The sequence below is a fragment of the Dendrobates tinctorius genome, unplaced genomic scaffold (genome assembly GCF_039654945.1).
Source record: "Dendrobates tinctorius isolate UK_male_01 unplaced genomic scaffold, ASM3965494v1 ptg000051l, whole genome shotgun sequence".
NCBI lineage: Eukaryota > Metazoa > Chordata > Amphibia > Anura > Dendrobatidae > Dendrobates > Dendrobates tinctorius.
Genome location: NW_027361719.1, coordinates 6,091,306 through 6,113,250, shown reverse-complemented (window position 1 = coordinate 6,113,250; position 21,945 = coordinate 6,091,306). Strand labels below are relative to the sequence as shown.

At 45.3% G+C, this 21,945-nt stretch overlaps 1 protein-coding gene across 1 annotated transcript in view; it reads left to right on the top strand.

Moving 5' to 3' along the window:
* The window catches only part of SLC4A8 (solute carrier family 4 member 8), a 304,800-nt gene that overhangs the window by 273,356 nt on the left and 9,499 nt on the right, over positions 1 to 21,945 (top strand). The window contains exons 21-22 of the mRNA XM_073576723.1: positions 5,316 to 5,489; positions 8,864 to 9,001. Coding sequence (XP_073432824.1) covers positions 5,316 to 5,489; positions 8,864 to 9,001 — 312 coding nt within the window. The remainder of the gene's footprint in view (positions 1 to 5,315; positions 5,490 to 8,863; positions 9,002 to 21,945) is intronic.

Sequence of the window (21,945 nt, the reverse complement as noted above, 5' to 3'; positions counted from 1 at the left end):
AGCCTTCTTACACAGTTGGCAAACACAAAGTACCATAAGAACACTGGAGTGATGGTTGTTGGAAATGGGCCTCTATACACCTATGAAGATATTGCATTACAAGCCAGACGTTTGCAGCTAGAATAGTAATTTACCACATTAACAATGTATAGAGTGTGTATTTCTGAATCATTTAATGTTAGCTTCATTGGAAAAAATGTGCTTTTCTCTCAAAAATAAGAAAATGTTTAAGTGACCCTAAAATTTTACACAGTAGTATATTCACTGCTCAAAAATAAAGGGAACACTTAAACAACAGAATATAACGCCAAGTAAATCAATCTTCTGTGAAATCAGACTGTCCACTTAAGAAGCAACACTGATTGACAATCAATTTCACATGCTGTTGTGCAAATGGAATAGGCAATAGATGGAAATTATTGGCAATTATCAAGACACCCTCAGTAAAGGAGTGGTTCTGCAGGTGGGGACCACAGACCACATCTCAGTACCAATGCTTTCTGGCTGATGTTTTGGTCACTTTTGAATGTTGGTTGTGCTTTCACACTCATGGTAGCATGAGATGGACTCTACAACCCACAGAAGTTGCTCAGATAGTGCAGCTCATCCAGGATGGCACATTAATGCGAGCTGTGACAAGAAGGTTTGCTGTGTCAGTCAGCGTAGTGTACAGAGGCTGGAGGCGCTACCAGGAGACAGGCCAGTGCACCAGGCGACATGGAGGGGGCTGTAGGAGGGCAACAACCCAGCAGCAGGACCCCTACCTCCACCTTTGTGCAAGGAGGAACAGGAGGAGTAGTGCCAGAGCCCTGCAAAATGACCTCCAGCAGGCCACAAATGTGCATGTGTCTGCACAAATGGTTAGAAACCGACTCCATGAGGGTTTTATGAGGGTCCGACGTCCACAGATGGGGGTTGCGCTCACAGCCCAACACCGTGCAGGACACTTGGCATTTGCCACAGAACACCAGGATTGGCAAAGTCGCCACTGGCGCCCTGTGCTCTTCACAGATGAAAGCAGGTTCACACTGAGCACATGTGACAGTCTGGAGACGCCGTGAAGAGCAATCTGCTGCCTGCAATATCCTTCAGCATAACCGGTTTGGCAGTGGGTCAGTAATGGTGTGTGGATGGCATTTCTTTGGAGGGCCGCACAGCCCTCCATGTGCTCGCCAGAGGGAGCCTGACTGCCATTAGGTACTGAGATGAGCTCCTCAGACCACTTGTGAGACCATATGCTGGTGCGGTTGGCCCTGGGTTCCTCCTAATGCAGGACAATGCCGGACCTCATGTGGCTGGAGTGTGTCAGCAGTTCCTCCAAGATGAAGGCATTGAAGCTATGGACTGCCCCGCCCGTTCCCCAGACCTGAATTCGATTGAGCACATCTGGGACATCATGTCTCGCTCCATCTACCGACGTCACATTGCACCACAGACTGTCCAGGAGTTGGCGGATTCTTTAGTCCAGGTCTGAGAGGAGATTCCACAGGAGATCATCCGCAACCTCATCAGCAGCATGCCCATGCGTTGTAGGGAGGTCATACAGGCAGGTGGAGGCCACACACACTACTGAGCATCATTTTGACTTGTTTTAAGGACATTACAAATTGGATCAGCCTGTAGTATGTTTTTCCACTTTAATTTCCGGGGGGACTACAAATCCAAGCCTCTATTGGTTATAAGAAATTTGATTTCCATTGATGATTTTTTTGTGAACTTGCTGTCAGCACATTCAACTTTGTACAGAACAAGGTATTCAATGAGAATATTTCATTCATTCAGATCTGAGATGTGTCATTTGAGTGTTCCCTTTATTTTTTTGAGCAGTGTGTGTGTGTGTATATATATATATATATATATATATATATATATATATATATATATATATTCTGTATATATATATTATGTATGTATATATTCTCAGTGTATATATATTTTTTCACGTTACACCCACAAACCTAAATGTTTTTCATCAGGATTTTATGTGGCATGCACAAAGTAGCAAGAAAAGGAAATGATACATGAGTTTCTAAATAATTTGAAAATATAAATCTATAAATTGTGACATGCATTTGTATTCAGTCCCTCAGTCTACATTGAGAGACTGAAATTTTTGTCCATTTTACTTTGCAAACTAGCTCTAGCTCAGTGAAGTTGGATTGAGGCGTCTGTGAACAGCAATTTTCAAGTCTTGCCTCTGATTCTCAATGGGATTTAGGTCTGGACTGTGACTGGGCAATTAACACACATGAATATGCTTTGATCTAAGCCATTACTTGTAGCTTTGGCAGTATGATCATTGTGGTTGTCCTGCTGGAAGGTGAACCTAGGCCCCAGTCTCTATCAGGTTTTCCTCCAGGATTGCCCTGTATGTACCTCCATTCATCTTCCCCTCAACTCTGACCAGCTTTCCTGTCCCTGCTGAAGAAAAGCATCCCCATAACATGATGCTGTCACCACCATATTTGATTGTGGGATGCTATCATGTGGAAGAAGCTCTGAAGCTCTGATCAGCTGAGACCAAAGTAAAACTTTTTGGGATAAATCCAAAGCAGTATTTGTGGCAGAAAACTAACACTGCACTTCACCCTCAAAACACCATTCCCACTGTCTCACAAGGTTTTTGTTCATTCCCCCCCACCCTTCAAAAAAAAATAAAAAGAAAACAGAAAAAGTGTGATCAAAAAGTTATATATACCCTAAAGTATAACAGTACAAACTTTACCCTGCAGAAAATAAGCCTGTACACAGCTTTGTTTGGCTATCAGAATTTTAAAATAATTATTTTCTAAAAACTGCTTTTCTTATTTATAGTTATGACTTATAGAATAAAGCTAGCATTTTATACAGTAATATCCGAAAGCATTCAAGAAAATGAAGTATTTCTCCCGGAGAATTATTGCAATTACACGTTATGTTATACACACTTTGATTTCCTTTTTGTGTATTGGAACAACACAAAAAAACACTGGGGGGAAAAAAGGGCAAATTGGACATGAATTTCACACATAACCCCAAAAATTGTCCAGACAAAATTGTTGGCACCTTTTCAAAATTGTAGGCAAACAACTTTATTTCAAGCATATGATGCTCGTTTAAACTCACCTGTGGCAAGTAAAAGGTGTGGGCAATATGAAAATCACACCTAAACTAAATCAAAAGGTGAGAAGTTGACTCAATCTTTGCATTGTGTGTCTGTGTGTGCCAAACTAAGCATGAAGAACAAAAAGAGGAGAGGAAAACTATCTGAGAATTTGTGAACCAAAATTGTTGAAAAATTTCAATAAACTCAAGGTTACAAATCCATCTCTAGAGATCTTAATATTCCTTTATCCACAGTGCGCAACATAATCAATAAGCTTTCAACTCATGGCACAGTGATTAATCTCCCTGGACGTGGATGGCAGAGAAAAATTTATGAAAGGTTGCAAGGCAGGATAGTCTTGGATGGTAGATAAGCAGCCTCAATCAAGTCCCAAAGAAATTCACACTGTCCTGCAGGCTTAGGGTGCATCTGTGTCAGCACGAACTATCCGTCAACATTTAGATGAAATTAAAATCTGTTTGTTGAGACCCAAGAGGACCACACTGCTGACAGACATAAAAAGCTAGGCTGCAGTTTTCCAAAATGTAAATGAGTAAGTCAAAATCCTTCGGGGAAAGTGTCTTGTGGACAGATGAGGCCAAGATAGAGCTTTTTGGTAAAGCACATCATTCTACTGTTTAATGAAAACAGAATGAGAGGTACAAATAAAAGAACACAGTACCTACAGTCAAATATGATGGAAGCTCAAAGATTTGTTGGGATTGTTTTTGCTGTCTCTGGCACTGGGTGCCTTGACTGTGTGCAAGGCATCATGAAATCTGAAGATTACCAAAGGATTTTGGATCACAATGTAGTGCCCAGTGTCAGAAAGCTGGGTTTTGTCCTAGGTCATGAGTCTTCCTGCAGCACAATGACCTAAAACATACTTCAAGAAGCACCCAGATATGGATGGAAACAAAGCGCTGGAGAATTCTAAAGTGGCCAGCAATGACTCCATTTAACAACTGTGGAGAAATTTTAAAACTGCTGTTAGGAGAAGGCATCCTTAAAATATGAGAGACCTGGAGCAGTAAGCTTAGGGTGCCAACCAATTTGTCCAGACCATTTTTGGGGTTTTGTGTGAAATTTGCCTTTTTACTCTTGTGTTTTTTTGTGTGTTTTTTCCAATACACACAACGAAATAAAAATGTATAACAAAGCGTGTAATTGCAATAATTTTCTGGGAGAAATACTTTCGGCCATGAGTGTATACTACACCGATAGCGCCACAAAATTTATATTGCAAGATACAATACTGGAATTGCTGTTCCCTCCTGGAAAGATCCCAACATTTTATATGAAGAATTACTATTTATGGGGTTCCCTAATTGAAATCTTTACGGAGATTAGAAAAGTTATGTCATCTTTGAGTATAATGTGCCTGTAAAATCTGACATATTAGGTATATGCAACAGAATCCACAGTGCAAATCTGAAGCTGACTTTCGGATTTCTGCCACAGATTTGCATGTTGCCATTCTACTGATCTGCACATGTATCAGCTCTATTCAGTTGGGCTGGTCAGTGTGGCTACAAGGAATCAATAAGTGATGTCGGACCATGCTTGGGTGCTCGAGTAATATGTTCGAGTTTCTACAACTGCATTTCTAGCAGGTGTTCGAAACACACCTTTTTGGTACAGATTTTACCCGTTCATTTCAATGGGGACCCTAAATCCGCAGGTTAAAGAGCTGACCTGGAATTGTTTTGATGCCTTTTTTCATGCTTTTTTTTTTTTACAGCAAAAAAAGGCATATAAAAAATTCTGAATAAGTGCAGATAATATTAATGGATTTTACATGCAGAATTCAGTGTAAAATTCCTGCACAAAATCCACTGTCTGGCCCAAGGTAAGTGTATAGTGTTGAATCTCAGCTCCGCTCAGGTGAATGGGATGAGTTGCAATACCAGACAGAGCCTACGGATATGTGCGGCGCTATTAATCTAGTCATTGTTTTCCAATGTTATACATTAGTAGAAAACTTAAATGGAAAAAAATAGAAGCATTTTGAATAAAACTTTAATTTTTAGGTTAAAAAAAAGCAATTTTAGGGATCAAAGCTATGATCTGCTAAAATAAAACAGCTGCTGAATCCAAGGAAAATCTGTTTCTGTTACAGAGACTGACATAAAATTACCATATTAATAAGACATAATTCTAAAGTATCCGATCGCTGTTTCTTTGAAGAATGGATGATATCATGTATGATTTTTCTTTTCTTTATTTGCAGTTCTTCGACCGTCTCCTGCTGTTTGCAATGCCGGCCAAACACCAGCCAGACTTTATCTACCTGCGGCACGTTCCTCTACGCAAAGTCCATCTGTTCACGATCATCCAGCTCACATGTCTGGTTCTACTTTGGGTTATTAAGGCTTCTCCAGCTGCAATTGTGTTTCCTATGATGGTAAAATATGCATTGATATTTTGGATAGACAGCTGACTTTTCTGCTTAAATGTGCGTTTGTAGTAAATTTTAGGGCTCGGGCACACTGGCACAGAACTGGTAAACGTTCATTAGGATGGAGCCAATAACTATAGACCTACAGGCAGTGTCAAACTGAGGTGCCAAGGGCCCACCGGTAACATGACTCTGGGGGCCACTGTCCAGGTACATGCACATATTACATTTCCTTCATTCACAGATGTAACTCTGCTTCTATATAATAATCTTCTGGCCATTTTTTGATAAATGATGAGATGCTGCCATTGTCTGTATATCGTGAATCAAGTGCATTGTGCCAACTGCTACTCATATGTAACAGACTGGGGGCCTACCGGGGAATTCACTGATTCTCTTGTGAGCCAGTCTGAGCCGGTCTACAGGCTCTGTAGGACCATATAAGGAACTATATAGAAATATTCTCTCCTATTGCAATGCTATAGCTCCCTATATGGAAAAATGCTGCAATTTTATTTTACCAGATGTAGTCTCTAGACCCCTATGACGTCCCTCTTACATATCTATACATACAGTGCCTTGCGAAAGTATTCGGCCCCCTGGAACTTTTCAACCTTTTCCCATATATCCTGCTTCAAACATAAAGATACCAAATGTAAATTTTTGGTGAAGAAGTGGGACACAATTGTGAAGTTTAATGAAATTTATTGGTTATTTTAAAATTTTGTGGAAATTCAAAAACTGAAAAGTGGGGCGTGCAATTTTATTTGGCCCCTTTACTTTCAGTGCAGCAAACTCACTCCAGAAGTTCATTGTGGATCTCTGAATGATCCAATTTTGTCCTAAATGACTAATGATGATAAATATAATCCACCTGTGTGTAATCAAGTCTCCGTATAAATGCACCTGCTCTGTGATAGTCTCAGATAGCCCCCCCATCCCATCCTGGATATGGCCCTCCCGGTCACTATATGCCCCCCTGCTGGCACTCACATGGCCCCCCTCTCTCTATATGCCCCCTGCTGGCATGCACATGGCCCCCTCTCTATATGCCTCCCTGCTGGTACGCACACGGCCCCGCGTCCCTATATTCTCCCCTGCTGGCATTCACACGCCCCCCCTGTCCCTATATTCCCCCCTGCTGGCACACATTGTCCCCTCCGTCCCTATATTCCCCCCTGCTGGCACACATTGTCCCCCCCGTCCCTATATTCCCCCCTGCTGGCACACATTGTCCCCCCCGTCCCTATATTCCCCCCTGCTGGCACACATTGTCCCCCCGTTCATATATTCCCCCCTTCTGGCACACATTGTCCCCCCGTCCCTATATTCCCCCCTGCTGGCACACATGACCCCTCGTTCATATATTCCCCCCTGCTGGCACACATTGTCCCTCCCGTCCCTATTCCCCCCTGCTGTCACACATGGCCCCCATCCCTATATTCTCCCCCTGCTGGCAAGCACATGAATAATAAACAGTTAACTCACCTTCTGATGATGGCTCCTGCTCCCAGCTCCTCCCGTGGCTTTCCTGTGACTGCAGACATCCTCCTGCAAGGCGCGCGCAGCTGCTGCTCATTCAGGCAGCTCATTGTAGCTACAGTAGCTTCCATGATGTCACCAATAGGACCTGCGGTCACGTGACTCGCAGTGCACACTGGGAGTCACGTGACCGCAGGTCCTATTGGTCATATCATGGAAGGTCCTGAAGCGATGAACTGCCTGAATCAGCAGCTGCTCCCGCGCGCCCTGCAGGAGGAGGATGTCAGCAGACACAGGAAAGCCAGGGGGAGCTGGGAGCAGAAGCCATCATTGGTAGGTGACTATAGTGACGGGGCGGGGGGGGAAAGAGTACAGGCACATGTAATATGCACCGCTCCCCTGTCTACCAATTCGGCGTGGCTTCAGCACCGAATTGATGGACAGCGGGTTCAGTGAATATTACATGAGCCTAATGAGTGGGAGCACAGGACCTCCCACTGTCTCTGCAGCCCGCAGCCAGCCCACCCAAGCCCCCTGACACCATTCCAGAGCTGCCCCCCACTCTATAGCACAGCAGAACACAGATTCGCATTATAAGACGCCCCCCCCCCCCTCGTTCCCCCAAAATTTGGGGGAACAAAAGTGAGTCTTATAATCCGAAAAATACGGTACTTTTTTTCTTTTCCCAGAAGCGTTAGTCAGTCTCTTCTGTGTTCCCATAGCGTCTCTACATATATTCATGTGCATTTAGTTTATATTATGGTATTAATGGTCCTGACTAGTGATGAGTGAACATGCTCAAATAAGGTGTCATCCGAGCCTACTTGGGTGCTAACGGAGAGTATTCGGCTTGCTTGAAAAATATGTTCGAGTCCCTGCAGCTGCATGTCTGGTGGCTGTTCGACAACCGCAACACATACAGGGATTGCCTGTTTGTCAGACATGCAGGAGCGGGGACTCAAACATATTATTCAAGCCCCCCCTCCCCGAAGTAACTCGGTCACCACATGAGCGTGCTCGGATAACACCTTATCTGAGCATGTTTGCTCTTCATTAGTCCTGGCAGATCACATTAAGGCTAGGGTCACATCTGGGATAATTGGTCTGATTATGCTCATCAGAATTTGATCAGCGTGTGATACGATTTTCTCTGATGAGGAGAATAAAAAAAAGTCGTCTTCGTCTTCCCCATTCAGTCTGTTTATGAAAACTGGATTGCCTTTGGATGTCATCCGAGTACATTCTGTTTTTACTACTGACCCATAGACATGAGTGCCTGGGTGCGATCCGATAATCGTATGCAACTCGTGCATGTTGTGATATTTTTCCTCGTACCAACTCAGTCTGAGGAAAAAAAATCAAATGTGCGCTGCCCCATAGAATAACATTGGGACGAGTGCTATCCGTCAATACAACAGATGACACTCCTCCAATTTTTACGGTCGTGTGGACGAGCCCTTACTTGACATCCTTCAGGCTTGTGTCTGGGTGTAAACATTTTTCACTATGAGTAGGACTGCTTACATTGCCCGTTTACAGGGGACGGTTTCTGCTCATAAACAAGAACCAATTGGCGCCTTAATGGCCTGTCTTCACGCGGGACACATCTGTACAGGGACAAGAACGGTAATTGGTACGATTGTTTGTTATCCAAGTACAGAAACCTGAACAAAGACCATTATCTGAAAGTTTTCCCATAGAACTAAAGTTAAAACAAACATGTCCCATCTGATATGATGATTATTAGGTGTGAGTGTGGCGGTGTTGTGTAACATAGTGATAATGACATGTTGGGCAATGTACGTGCAACACACCCTCGGTGCCTGGGAAATATCATATATAATTCCTGCTGCACGCTCCTGCGTCTAGTAATGCTGGTGACTGTTTGCCTGTGACAGGTCCTCGCTCTGGTGTTCGTCCGCAAAGTAATGGATTTCTGTTTCACTAATCGGGAGCTGAGCTGGCTGGACGACCTGATGCCGGAAAGTAAGAAGAAGAAGCTGGAAGATGCGAAAAACAAAGCCAAGGAGCTGGAGGTAAGGGATGGAGGCTTGTAAAATATAACACATGAGTCTCAAAGAATGGCGACGAAGCTAGGCTGAGCAGGAGCTCCCAAATTGATAAGAAGCCAAAAATACATTTCCCCTGTGTCATTTCTCATTATTACACACAACCTTATTTCTGGATATCTATGGTGTGATTTCTTTGTCTGTGTGGATTGGATGGGTTGAATGGGTGAGAATTTCATGTCAATAGCACCTTTAGAAATATATTTATTTAGAAGATTGGTGATGTGTTCAATACTTATTTCACCCGCTGTATATGTACATACTGTGCATAGAAGACTGCATGACTGACAGGACCCTGGACCAGATAAGCTCCTTAGACTCTGTATAACGTCTGGATTACAACCTTCAGCTTCTCATTAGCTTTGCACACTAAATGGCGTGAGTGTGATTCTGTCAAAATTACGAGATAGACCAAAACATTCCTGACCGATGAGTGCAAAAAATGTCTAATTTATTAGTTGGGCTCTGCCTTTAAAATATGATTTATTGCTTAGGTTTCTTGCCATTGTCTATAAAAGGGCTTATCCACTACTGGTCAGTCCCTTATTAATGACCACAATGGGGTCCATAATCTATGCTTCCCTCCCTGATCTGTGGGTCTTTTCTGCTCTTTCCCCTGTTCTTCCATTTGGACTGAATTGAGAAGGCTGCAAACCGATCAGTGGCCACTAACTGGCTGCAGTGTTCACATGACAGCGTTTTTGTTAGGAGACCCAATGCTAAGAGTGTAAAAATTGCATTTGTCATGAAGGTAAGTGTAGATTTTTTTAAGAAACACCCCGGGGCCATTAATAAGGGGTATTCAGTGTTGGACAACCCCTTTAATGCCAGTTTTGTAATGATTTGGGTGTTAGAAAAAGTTGCAACTGTTGCTGACCCTTGTCCTTGGAGAGGCTGTAAGCTTGGACTAAGGCTGTAATTTATTTGCCCAAACATTTACACAATTTCACTTTCCAATAATTTTTATGGATATTTTGCAGATCCTATGCACAGTAGTCTGCTTCCAATACTCATTCATTATGACAATCAGGGGCGTTAAGGGTGTGACAGTGACTGGGGATGTGCGGGAAGGGGGCCCGCCAACACCAGTGGCCATTTCAGTTAGCTGTGCGTCTGAGGATGGGAGACATATATACTAGGAGGGGCCTATAATGAAGGACATATATACCAGGTTGGCGGACATTTATACTATGATGGGATGAGCCCAGGATGAGGGACATATATACCAGGAAAGGGCCCAGGATGGGGGGGACATATATACCAGGAAAGTGCTAAGGATGGGGGGACATATATACCAGGAAGGGGCCCAGGATGGGGGGACATATATATACCAGGAAAGGGCCCAAGATGGGGGGACATATATACTAGGAAAGGGCCCAGGATGGGGGGACATATGTACCAGGAAAGGGCCCAAGATGGGGGGACATATATACTAGGAAAGGGCCCAGGATGGGGGAACATATATACCAGGGAAGCGCCCAGGATGGGGGGACATATATACCAGGAAAGGGCCCAGGATGAGTCAACATATTTACCAAGAAAGGGCCCAGGATGGGAGGACATATATATACCAGGAAAAGGCCCAGGATGGGGGGGACATATATACCAGGAAAGTGCCCAGGATGGGGGGACATATATACCAGGAAAGTGCCCAGGATGGGGGGACATATATACCAGGAAAGGGCCCAGGATGAGTCGACATATTTACCAGGAAAGGGCCCAGGATGGGGGGACATATATACCAGGGAAGCGCCCAGGATGGGGGGACATATATACCAGGAAAGGGCCCAGGATGAGTCAACATATTTACCAAGAAAGGGCCCAGGATGGGGGGACATATATATACCAGGAAAAGGCCCAGGATGGGGGGACATATATACCAGGAAAGTGCCCAGGATGGGGGGACATATATACAAGGAAAGTGCCCACGATGGGGGGACATATATACCAGTAAAGGGCCAAAGATGGGGGGACATATATTCCAGGAAAAGGCCCAAGATGGGGGGACATATATACTAGGAAAGGGCCCAGGATGGGGGGACATATATACCAGGAAAGTGCTAAGGATGGGGGGACATATATACCAGGAAGGGGCCCAGGATGGGGGGACATATATATACCAGGAAAGGGCCCAAGATGGGGGAACATATATACTAGGAAAGGGCCCAGGATGGGGGGACATATGTACCAGGAAAGGGCCCAAGATGGGGGGACATATATACTAGGAAAGGGCCCAGGATGGGGGAACATATATACCAGGGAAGCGCCCAGGATGGGGGGACATATATACCAGGAAAGGGCCCAGGATGAGTCAACATATTTACCAAGAAAGGGCCCAGGATGGGAGGACATATATACCAGGAAAAGGCCCAGGATGGGGGGACATATATACCAGGAAAGTGCCCAGGATGGGGGGACATATATACCAGGAAAGTGCCCATGATGGGGGGACATATATACCAGGAAAGTGCCCAGGATGGGGGGACATATATACCAGGAAAGGGCCCAGGATGAGTCGACATATTTACCAGGAAAGGGCCCAGGATGGGGGGACATATATACCAGGGAAGCGCCCAGGATGGGGGGACATATATACCAGGAAAGGGCCCAGGATGAGTCGACATATTTACCAAGAAAGGGCCCAGGATGGGGGGACATATACCAGGAAAAGGCCCAGGATGGGGGGACATATATACCAGGAAAGTGCCCAGGATGGGGGACATATATACCAGGAAAGTGCCCACGATGGGGGGACATATATACCAGGAAAGTGCCCAGGATGGGGGGACATATATACCAGTAAAGGGCCCAAGATGGGGGGGACATATATACCAGAAAAGGGCCCAGGATGGGGGGACATATATACCAGGAAAGGGCCCAAGATGGGGGGACATATATACTAGGAAAGGGCCCAGGATGGGGGGACATATATACCAGGAAAGGGCCCAGGATGGGGGGACATATATATACCAGGAAAGGACCCAAGATGGGGGGACATATATACTAGGAAAGGGCCCAGGATGAGTCGACATATATACCAGGAAAGGGCCCTGGATGGGGGAACATATATATACCAAGAAAGGGCCCAGGATGGGGGGACATATATACCAGGAAAGTGCCCAGGATGGGGGAACATATATATACCAGGAAAGGGCCCAGGATGTGGGGACATATATACCAGGAAAGGGCCCAAGATGGGGGGACATTTACTAGGAAAGGGCCCAGGATGGTGGGACATATATACCAGGAAAGGGCCCAAGATGGGGGACATATATACTAGGAAAGGGCCCAGGATGGGGGGACATATATACCAGGGAAGCGCCCAGGATGGGGGTAAATATATACCAGGAAAGGGCCCAGGATGAGTCGACATATTTACCAGGAAAGGGCCCAGGATGGGGGGACATATATACCAGGGAAGCGCCCAGGATGGGGGGACATATATACCAGGAAAGGGCCCAGGATGTGGGGACTTATATATACCAGGAAAGGGCCCAAGATGGGGGGACATATATACTAGGAAAGGGCCCAGGATGAGTCGACATATATACCAGGAAAGGGCCCTGGATGGGGGAACATATATACCAGGAAAGTGCCCAGGATGGGGGGACATATATACCAGGAAAGGGCCCAGGATGTGGGGACATATACCAGGAAAGGGCCCAAGATGGGGGGACATATATACTAGGAAAGGGCCCAGGATGAGTCGACATGTTTACCAGGAAAGGGCCCTGGATGGGGGAACATATATATACCAGGAAAGGGCCCAGGATGGGAGGACATATATACCAGGAAAGTGCCCAGGATGGGGGGACATATATACCAGGAAAGGGCCCAGGATGGGGGGACATATATACCAGGAAAGGGCCCAAGATGGGGGGACATATATACTAGGAAAGGGCCCAGGATGGGGGGACATATATACCAGGGAAGCGCCCAGGATGGGGGGACATATATACCAGGAAAGGGCCCAAGATGGGGGACATATACACTAGGAAAGGGCCGAGGATGGGGGGACATATATACCAGGGAAGCGCCCAGGATGGGGGGACATATATACCAGGAAAGGGCCCAAGATGGGGGGACATATATACTAGGAAAGGGCCCAGGATGGGGGGGACATATATACCAGGGAAGCGCCCAGGATGGGGGGACATATATACCAGGAAAGGGCCCAAGATGGGGGACATATATACTAGGAAAGGGCCGAGGATGGGGGGACATATATACCAGGGATGCGCCCAGGATGGGGGGACATATATACCAGGAAAGGGCCCAAGATGGGGGGACATATATACTAGGAAAGGGCCCAGGATGGGGGGGGACATATATACCAGGGAAGCGCCCAGGATGGGGGAACATATATACCAGGAAAGGGCCCAGGATGGGGGGACATATATACCAGGAAAGGGCCCAGGATGGGGGGACATATATATACCAGGAAAGGGCCCAGGATGAGTCGACATATATATACCAGGAAAGGGCCCAGGATGGGGGGACATGTATACCAGGAAAGTGCCCAGGATGGGGGGACATATATACCAGGAAAGGGCCCAGGATGGGGGTACATACTGTATAAACCAGAGTGGGCCCAGGATGAGAGACATATATACCAAGAAAGGGTCGAGGATGGGGGGACATATATACCAGGAAAGTGCCCAGGATGGGGGGACATATATACCAGGAAAGTGCCCAGGATGGGGGAACATATATATACCAAGAAAGGGCCCAGGATGGGGGGACATATATACCAGGAATGTGCCCAGGATGGGGGAACATATATATACCAGGAAAGGGCCCAGGATGGGGGGACATATATACCAGGAAAGTGCCCAGGATGGGGGGACATATATACCAGGAAGGGGCCCAGGATGGGGGGACATATATATACCAGGAAAGGGCCCAGGATGGGGGGACATATATACCAGGAAAGGGCCCAGGATGGGGGGACATATATACCAGGAAAGGGCCCAGGATGGGGGGACATATATACCAGGAAAGGGCCCAAGATGGGGGGACATATATACTAGGAAAGGGCCCAGGATGGGGGGACATATACACCAGGGAAGCACCCAGGATGGGGGGACATATATACCAGGAAAGGGCCCAGGATGAGTCGACATATTTACCAGGAAAGGGCCCAGGATGGGGGAACATATATATACCAAGAAAGGGCCCAGAATGGGGGGACATATATACCAGGAAAGTGCCCAGGAAGGGGGGACATATATACCAGGAAAGGGCCCAAGATGGGGGGACATATATACCAGGAAAGGACCCAGGATGGGGGGACATATATACCAGGAAAGTGCCCAGGATGGGGGTACATACTGTATAAACCAGAATGGGCCCAGGATGAGAGATATATATACCAAGAAAGGGTCGAGGATGGGGGCCATTACTACATAAAGGGGGGGGGGGGGTTAACACGTATGTCCTTATAGGATTTAAAACACTAGAAGGGCCCATCTTACTAACATAAGGTTTAGGTCCACATTTTGCACTGGGGTTCATCTGACTAACATGTGGGCCCTTCTGATTAACATGTGGGGCAGGTTCAAAATTTGCACTGGGGTCCATCGGACTTAAATTACGCCACCGATGACAGTACATGATGCACGTAATCTAAATCCACACTACTCTGGTTCTAGTACACAGTGGGGAGAATTTCTCATGAGATTACAGTATTTTTTTAATCCAGTTTTGCTTGTGTATGCGCTTCCATTATGCACAGCAAATTACAAATTTGTGCAAAAGCAGGCAAAAGACCCTGTATAGTTTCTATTTTCAGGCTATGTGCACACGGTGCAGATTTTGTGCAGTTCTGCAGCAGATTTGGCCCTGCAGAACTGCAACAGAACTGCAAGTGATGTACAGTACCATTTAAGGCTATGTAAGGGTATGTGCACACGTTGCGGATCCGCAGCGGTTTTGGCTCTGCGGGTCCGCAGCAGATTCTGCTGCGTTGCACAGTACCTTTATTTCCTATGGAAAAAAAAAAACGCAGTGCATATGCTGCGGATTTTTCAGTGCGGTTTTGCTGCGGGTTACAATCCGCAGCATGTCAATTCTTTGTGCAGTTTCCGCTGCGGTTTCACACCTTATCATTATGAGGTGTGAAACCGCAGGGCAAAACCGCAGGCTAATCCGCAGATAAACCGCGACTCTTGTCCTGCGGATTTTACAAGAAAATCCGCACAACCAAAAAACTACGTGTGCACTTACCCTAAAACAAAAAACGCTGTGCACATGCTGCAGATTTTTCCGTGCAGATTTGGTGCAGATTTAAAACTGCAGCATGTCACTTCTTTTGTGCAGTTCCGCAGCAGTTTTTCATCTGCTCCATTACAGAAATCTGCAGGTGAAAACTGCAGGGGAAATCCGCACAAAAACTGCACTATCTGCACTAAATCTGCACTAAAACTGCAGGTCATTTTACCTGCAGATTTAGCAAAATCTGCGTGGAAAATTCCACAGCAGAATCCGCACCGTGTGCACATAGCCTTAGGGTGTGTGCACACGTTGCGGATTCTGCTGCGGATATTTGCATATAAGTCAATGCAAATTGAAAACCACAGTGCCCACGGTGCCGAATTTTCCGCTTGGATTTGCTACGGTTTCAAAACCATCACTTCTTTGTGCGGATTCCACAGCGGTTTGGCACCTGCTCCATGACAGATGTCAAACCGCAGGGGAAAACCGCAGGAAAATTGGCAAATATACCGCAGGTCTTTTGACCTGCAGATTTAGACAAATCCGCGCGGAAAATTCTGCAGCAGAATCCGCAACGTGTGCACACACCCTTAAGAGTCCTAGATAAAAAGTGGAAAATTCATCAAGGGTTTTGGCAAATCTTTTTGCATCAGAAGAACTCAGATTTTGCTGCATGCTATTTTTGCTCATTATTTAATTTTTTTTACTTTTTTGAAAATTGAATGTAATTTTGGTGTACCCCCACCCCCTATTTAATGTACACAAACAGCATTTTAACAATAATATACATTCATATAGCATAGACTTTTTGGGGTCATCACCTTTCCACCCAGGGTTTCCACAATATTTCAAAAGTACTACCTTTTTTCCTTTTGACATACATACTTTTTTCTATTCCTACAATAGTGTCAGACTGTCTATAAAATTCCCGAACTTTCGGTGGTTCTTCATTTATCCAATATCTAGCGATTAGTTTTCTCGCAATTTACATTAGCCTGGCTATTGCCAGCTTATGACCATTAAGTACCTGGATCTCCTCCACGTATCTCAAAATACACACCACAGGATCCCTCTCAATTCTACAGTTATATACCCTTCCAATTGCGGCACCCACTTCTAACTAAAATGTATTCCGTTTTGGACACTGCCATAGCATATGCAACATCCCGGCCCCTTCAGCCTGACACCTAGGACATTCCGAAGTCTGTCTCAAACCAGCTTTGTACAATCCGTCTTGTGTCCTATATACTATATGGAGTACATATACTTGTGAAAGTCTGGCCAGCTCGCTTAGTGACAGTTTGGGTACATATTCCAATATTTCTTCCCATTTATCCTCCTCTATTCTTCCCACCTCTTCTTCCCATTTCTCCTTTGCTTTGATCGGGTAACTTTGTGTGGCAGGGCTAAGGGTCGTGTAATCGATGGGAGATGTGTCTCATAAATGGCTTGTCTCCATAATGTAAGGCACAACAAATATTGCTGTATTATTATTTTGAAGGACCTGTGGTGAGGTCACAGTCATGTGACCAGTCAGCTGCTGGGTTCGTGGGTGTCGCTACACCCTTATAATGTGGCCTGCTCATGAACCAGGCAGCTGTATGTGAGGGGGGTATACACCTCCTGTGTGCGCTGAGGCTCGCGGACTGAGCCTGAAGGAAAGGACATTTTGATGTTTTGTCGCCTAAACTGAAGGCTGTTTATTTTGGTGACTTGCTGTTTGGTTTATGACGTAATAAACCGCATGAACTTAAAGTGAACCTGCCTCCTGACTGTCTCCCGTCGCACCTAAGCGAGTAGAATCCCTACAGAAGGTAAACAATAGGTCACTGTAAATATCAGACACTTCTCCTCTTGTTCCCCCTTTTCACATATATAATCCACAAGGATATCTGTCTGGACCAACGTATTGACCATTTTACTCTGTGCCATGTAAGCATGATGAAACTGTCAATACTGAAATCTACAGAACTCCGGTAACCCATAGGTCTCCTGCAATTTCTCAAAGGATAACAGACCTTACCCATCCCGTATCTGGCCAATGTTATGTATTCCCAATCTCTTCCAGATTTTAAAGTCCCCCATTTTAGCAAACGCCGGTAAATTATCATTCTGCCATATCTGGGAGAAATTGGTCAAATGTTCCACACCTCTAATCCTCTTAATTGCCACCCACACCCTATGGATCATCATCAAAGTAGGGTAAACCAACCCAAACTTCCTAAAGCTATCTTCTTCCAAGCCCTGAACCAATGGATCCCTTCCCAAAATATGAACCAGAAACCTTTGTGTTGAACCCATACCGTCTACTTCCCTCCATCCCCTCATATGTTGACCCTGCACAGCTAAATAATAGATCCAGGGGTTCGGAAGTGCCAGTCCCCCCCATCCTTAGGCCTCTGCAGCATTTCTAGTCAAAGCCTAACCTACGCCCCTATTTTATTCCTAAATTTACCCAACAGCGGGATCAAATTCAGATCTACATATCTTGAGAGCGGAAGTGACACTTGAATACCCAAATATTTAAACTGTCGAACCACAGCCAGCTTGCTTCCCTCCCCCATTACCAGTTCATCTTCCTTAGGCCTGTTTCACACTTCCGTTTTTGTGTCCGCCAAACGGATCCGTTTCCGTTTTTTTGACGGAAACTGATGCAAACGGATCCGTTTTTAAAAAAACGGATCCGTTTTTTTGACGGATCCGCGGTAACCACTAATGGAAGTCTATGGGACAAAAAAAAATTGATCCTGCAAAAAAATGGCGGATCCGTTTTTTTACGGAAACCAACGGATTTTGACGGATTTGAAAAAACGGAAGTGTGAAACAGGCCTTACCATCTACCGCCAGAATATTGGATTTCTCCCAATTGATTACAAGGCCCGATATATGCCTGAACATCTTAAGGATGTTCATCACTCCCAACAATGACTCTCCAGAATCTTCCAAGAAAAGCAGCATGTCATCTGCGTAAAGAGCTATTTTCTCCTCTATTATTCCATATCTAAACCCCTTGACCAAGGTCGCATTCCTAATTGTCTGCGCCAAGGGTTCCACAGCCAGCGCAAAAAGTAGCGGCGACAGCAGACACCCCTGTCTGGTCCCTCTGTGAAGGCTAAAACTGTCAGACAATTGCCCATTAACTTTAATCCTAGCAGTCGAAAGTGTATACAATAATTGCACCCATGATATAAAACTTGGCCCAAACCCCAAAACTCCTCAAGACTTCCCATAGATAGCCCCATTCAACACTGTCAAACGCCTTACTCGCATCCAGCGACACCACCACCGTACAACCCCTGTTTTCTGACGGCAGCTGCAGATTCAAAAACAGTCTATGCGGATTTATCGCTGTGGACTTGTTCGGCTGAAAGTCATACTGATCAAGATGAACAAGGTCCTGAACCACACTCGTTAATCGGATAGCCAGAATATTAGCAAGAACCTTAACATCCGCCGTCAGCAACGAGATGGGCCTATAGGATTCTGCCAGTTCCAGATCCTTATCCTGCTTTGGAATAACCACCTCTACCGCCTCCCTCATGAACATCGGTAACTCCCCTTCCTTCAATGCCTCCTCAAAGACTCCCTTCTGTTGTGAGTTCATTTTCCCCTTCACCATTGAGGTCTGATGAACTCCCTCTTCTGGTGAAGGAAGGTAGTGAGGCTGATTACCAAGCACCTGGGTATGATGATGATGACTGGGTGATGGGAATTGCTGACTGGATATAAGGCAGCTGACGCCCTTCTGCCTTGCTGGTGATCTCTCTGAGGGATTCTAGGAGACCAGTCTGATTCCTGCTCCTCAAAAGCTAAGTTTTCTGCACTGCTTTTTACATTTGTGTTTTGTTTTGTTTTGCCTTGTTTTTTCTGAATTTCTGCCATTCCCTGCTGGGGTGAGTTGAATTCCTTTTTGCTCTGTCTTCAGAAAATACCTGAGTGCTGATACAGTCTTTTTGAAGCCTAGCGTCTTCAGGGCCTTTTTCCCTATCAGCCTGTTGGCCCTTGTTTTGATAGGGTTTTTGGCGGATTGCAGACAGCAGCTTTCCTGTCCTGTCCTATTTAGTTAGCTTGTGCCCCATCATTTGCTCAGCCTATCTTTCTATCTGTGTGAGTTTTTTTTCATCTTGCTTCACCGTCATTATATGTTGGGGGCTGCCTATTGCTTTGGGGTCTGCTCTGGGGCAGTTTAGATTTCCCTTTCTGTCTTTAGGCTATGTAGTTCTCCGGCTGTGATCGAGGGGTCTAGGGCACCGTAGGAACCCCCCACAGCTACTGCTAGTTGTCGTTGATAGGTTCAGGGGTCTGCAATCCGATAGTTGCCAACTTCTCTGGTTTTCTGGACTTAGCTAGTATTTCTGTTTTTGCCTCCTACGGTGACTCATTCATAACAGTCTTCAGTTTGGTCACTGTCACCCTCCTTAAGCACTTATAAATCTCGCCTGGAAGACCATCCGCCCCAGGACCCTATTGTTCGTCATTGACATGATAGCGGCCTCAATCTCCTCTTCCGTTATGGGCTCCTCCAACCTACTTCTATCACTATCCTTGATGCTAGGACGTTTCGCCCTCCCAAGTAAATCTTTTATGTTTTCTGAAGAAGCCTCCAACCCAGATGTATACAACTGCTTATAGAACTCTCTGAATTCCCCCAAAATGTCTTCTGTGTTTCCCAACACTTCCCCTTCCTCCGTCTTTAGTTTGTACACATATGAGGAGTCTTTGTGCCGTCGACACTACCGAGAGCAAATAACCCACTCTTTCCCCTTCCTCATAAAATTGTGTTTTCAGGAAAGCTCTCCTTTTCTCCGCATTTTTCAGATGTAACTTATTAACTACTTCCTGGGCTCCTCTAAGCCTTTTTTAATTTTCTACTGGTGGGTCTGTCACCATGTCCAATTCTGCCCTCTCCAACGCCTCTATTACTGCCCTATCTTCTGATCTAGTCTTGGACTTACACTTAGATATTTCCCGAAAAAGAAGGCCCCTCAGAAAAGCTTTCGTGGTGTCTCAGACTACCCGTTTACTAGCACTACCTTCATTAAGCTGCCAATACTCTTTCAATTCTCTCTCTATGACATCCATGTTAATTTGTTCAAGCCATAATGGGTGGATCCTCCATCCACCCCCCCACCCAGTCTTTCCTCCTACCCGTTTAACAGTTCCATGGGCTTATGATCCGAAATTACTCTCGGGAGATATTCCACTCCACAGACCGTCCGCGTCATTAGTTCATTGCCCAGTGCTATATCTATCCTTGAAAGAGACCCATGAGTCGCAGAGTAACAGGAATAGCATACTTCATTCTCATCCTCACTCTCCAGAGATCCACCATCCCTAATTCTTTCATAAAATTCCCAAATGCCGACAATTTCTTTACACCTTTTTCCATTCCCTTTTTATGTCTGTCCCACCCTTCATCTATAACATTATTAAAATCCCCAATAAGCAGCAACGGCAGTCCAATTTCCCTCTTAAATAAATCAAATATTTTTTGACCCTTGTTTCTCGAGTATGTGGGTGGTATATACACAGCCGCTATACACATCGGTTGCCCATAAATTCTACAGGTTATAAAGACATATTGTCCCTCGTTATCCACATGACTCTCAATCTCTTCAAATGGCGTAGATGCTCCTATAAGTAGAGAAAACCCCCCCTAGCATACGAAGAATACGTGGAGTGATACGCCCTCCTGATCCACCTCTTCTTCAACATCTTTGCCTTTTCCCCCAATAAATGTGTCTTCTGAAGGTATATCACATCTGGACCTCTCTTCCTAATGTGTTCCATAAGTGCCGTTTTTCGCGTTCCCTCAGACAATCCTCTTATATTCCAACTAAGGATTTTAATTCTATCCTCCATCATGTGTACAAGTTTCTGACCCCATAAAATAGAACGCTGTTTCTTCTTGTGGGGTTTTTTAGAACCAATTATAAAGCAACAAACCTCAACTCCCCCCTCCCTCCACCCTCCCCAGCATTTATTACTACAATAACCCGAAACCATAGCTTTGGTATATTTCTCTTCTCCCTTCGGAGAGTGGGTAAACCTGCTTCTAGCTACCCTCCTAACGTTACCTCTAAAGTCACTATCTGACTATCACACTCCCACAACCCCTCCTCATGTACATAACTACAATAATACAAATTCAAATACAAATCCTCCCTCCGTAATCTGTATCAAATATTAAAACAGGGACCAGCAGACTCCATAGAGCAGTAGTCTTTCAACTTTCTCCATTTCAACTTTCGCCATCTTCTTCTCACTTCTCTCTTTCCTTTTCGTCTTTAAGTTTCGTAATATTTGAGTCCAGCCATTTAGTAGCCTCCTCTGGTGTTAGAAAAAAATGAACCGCACCCAGGGCCACAACCCTGAGCTTTACTGGGTATAATGTAGAGTAGCTCAATGCCAAGTCTTTCAGTCTCTTCTTTACTGCTCCATACCTCATCCTCTGCTTTTGCACCTCAGCCGAGTAGTCAAGGTAGATGGAGATCTTTTGGCCATTAATTCATAAATCATCGGCCTCTCTTGCCTTCCTCAATATGATGTCTCTGTCTCTATAATTAAGGATTCTGGAAAGGATAGTAAGAGGGGTAGATCTCGGCGGGAGGGGTCTCATGGGGACATGATGCGCCCTTTCCACCACAAACAGCCCAGCCAGATTAGCAGCACCAATTTTAATTTGGAGCCATTCTTCA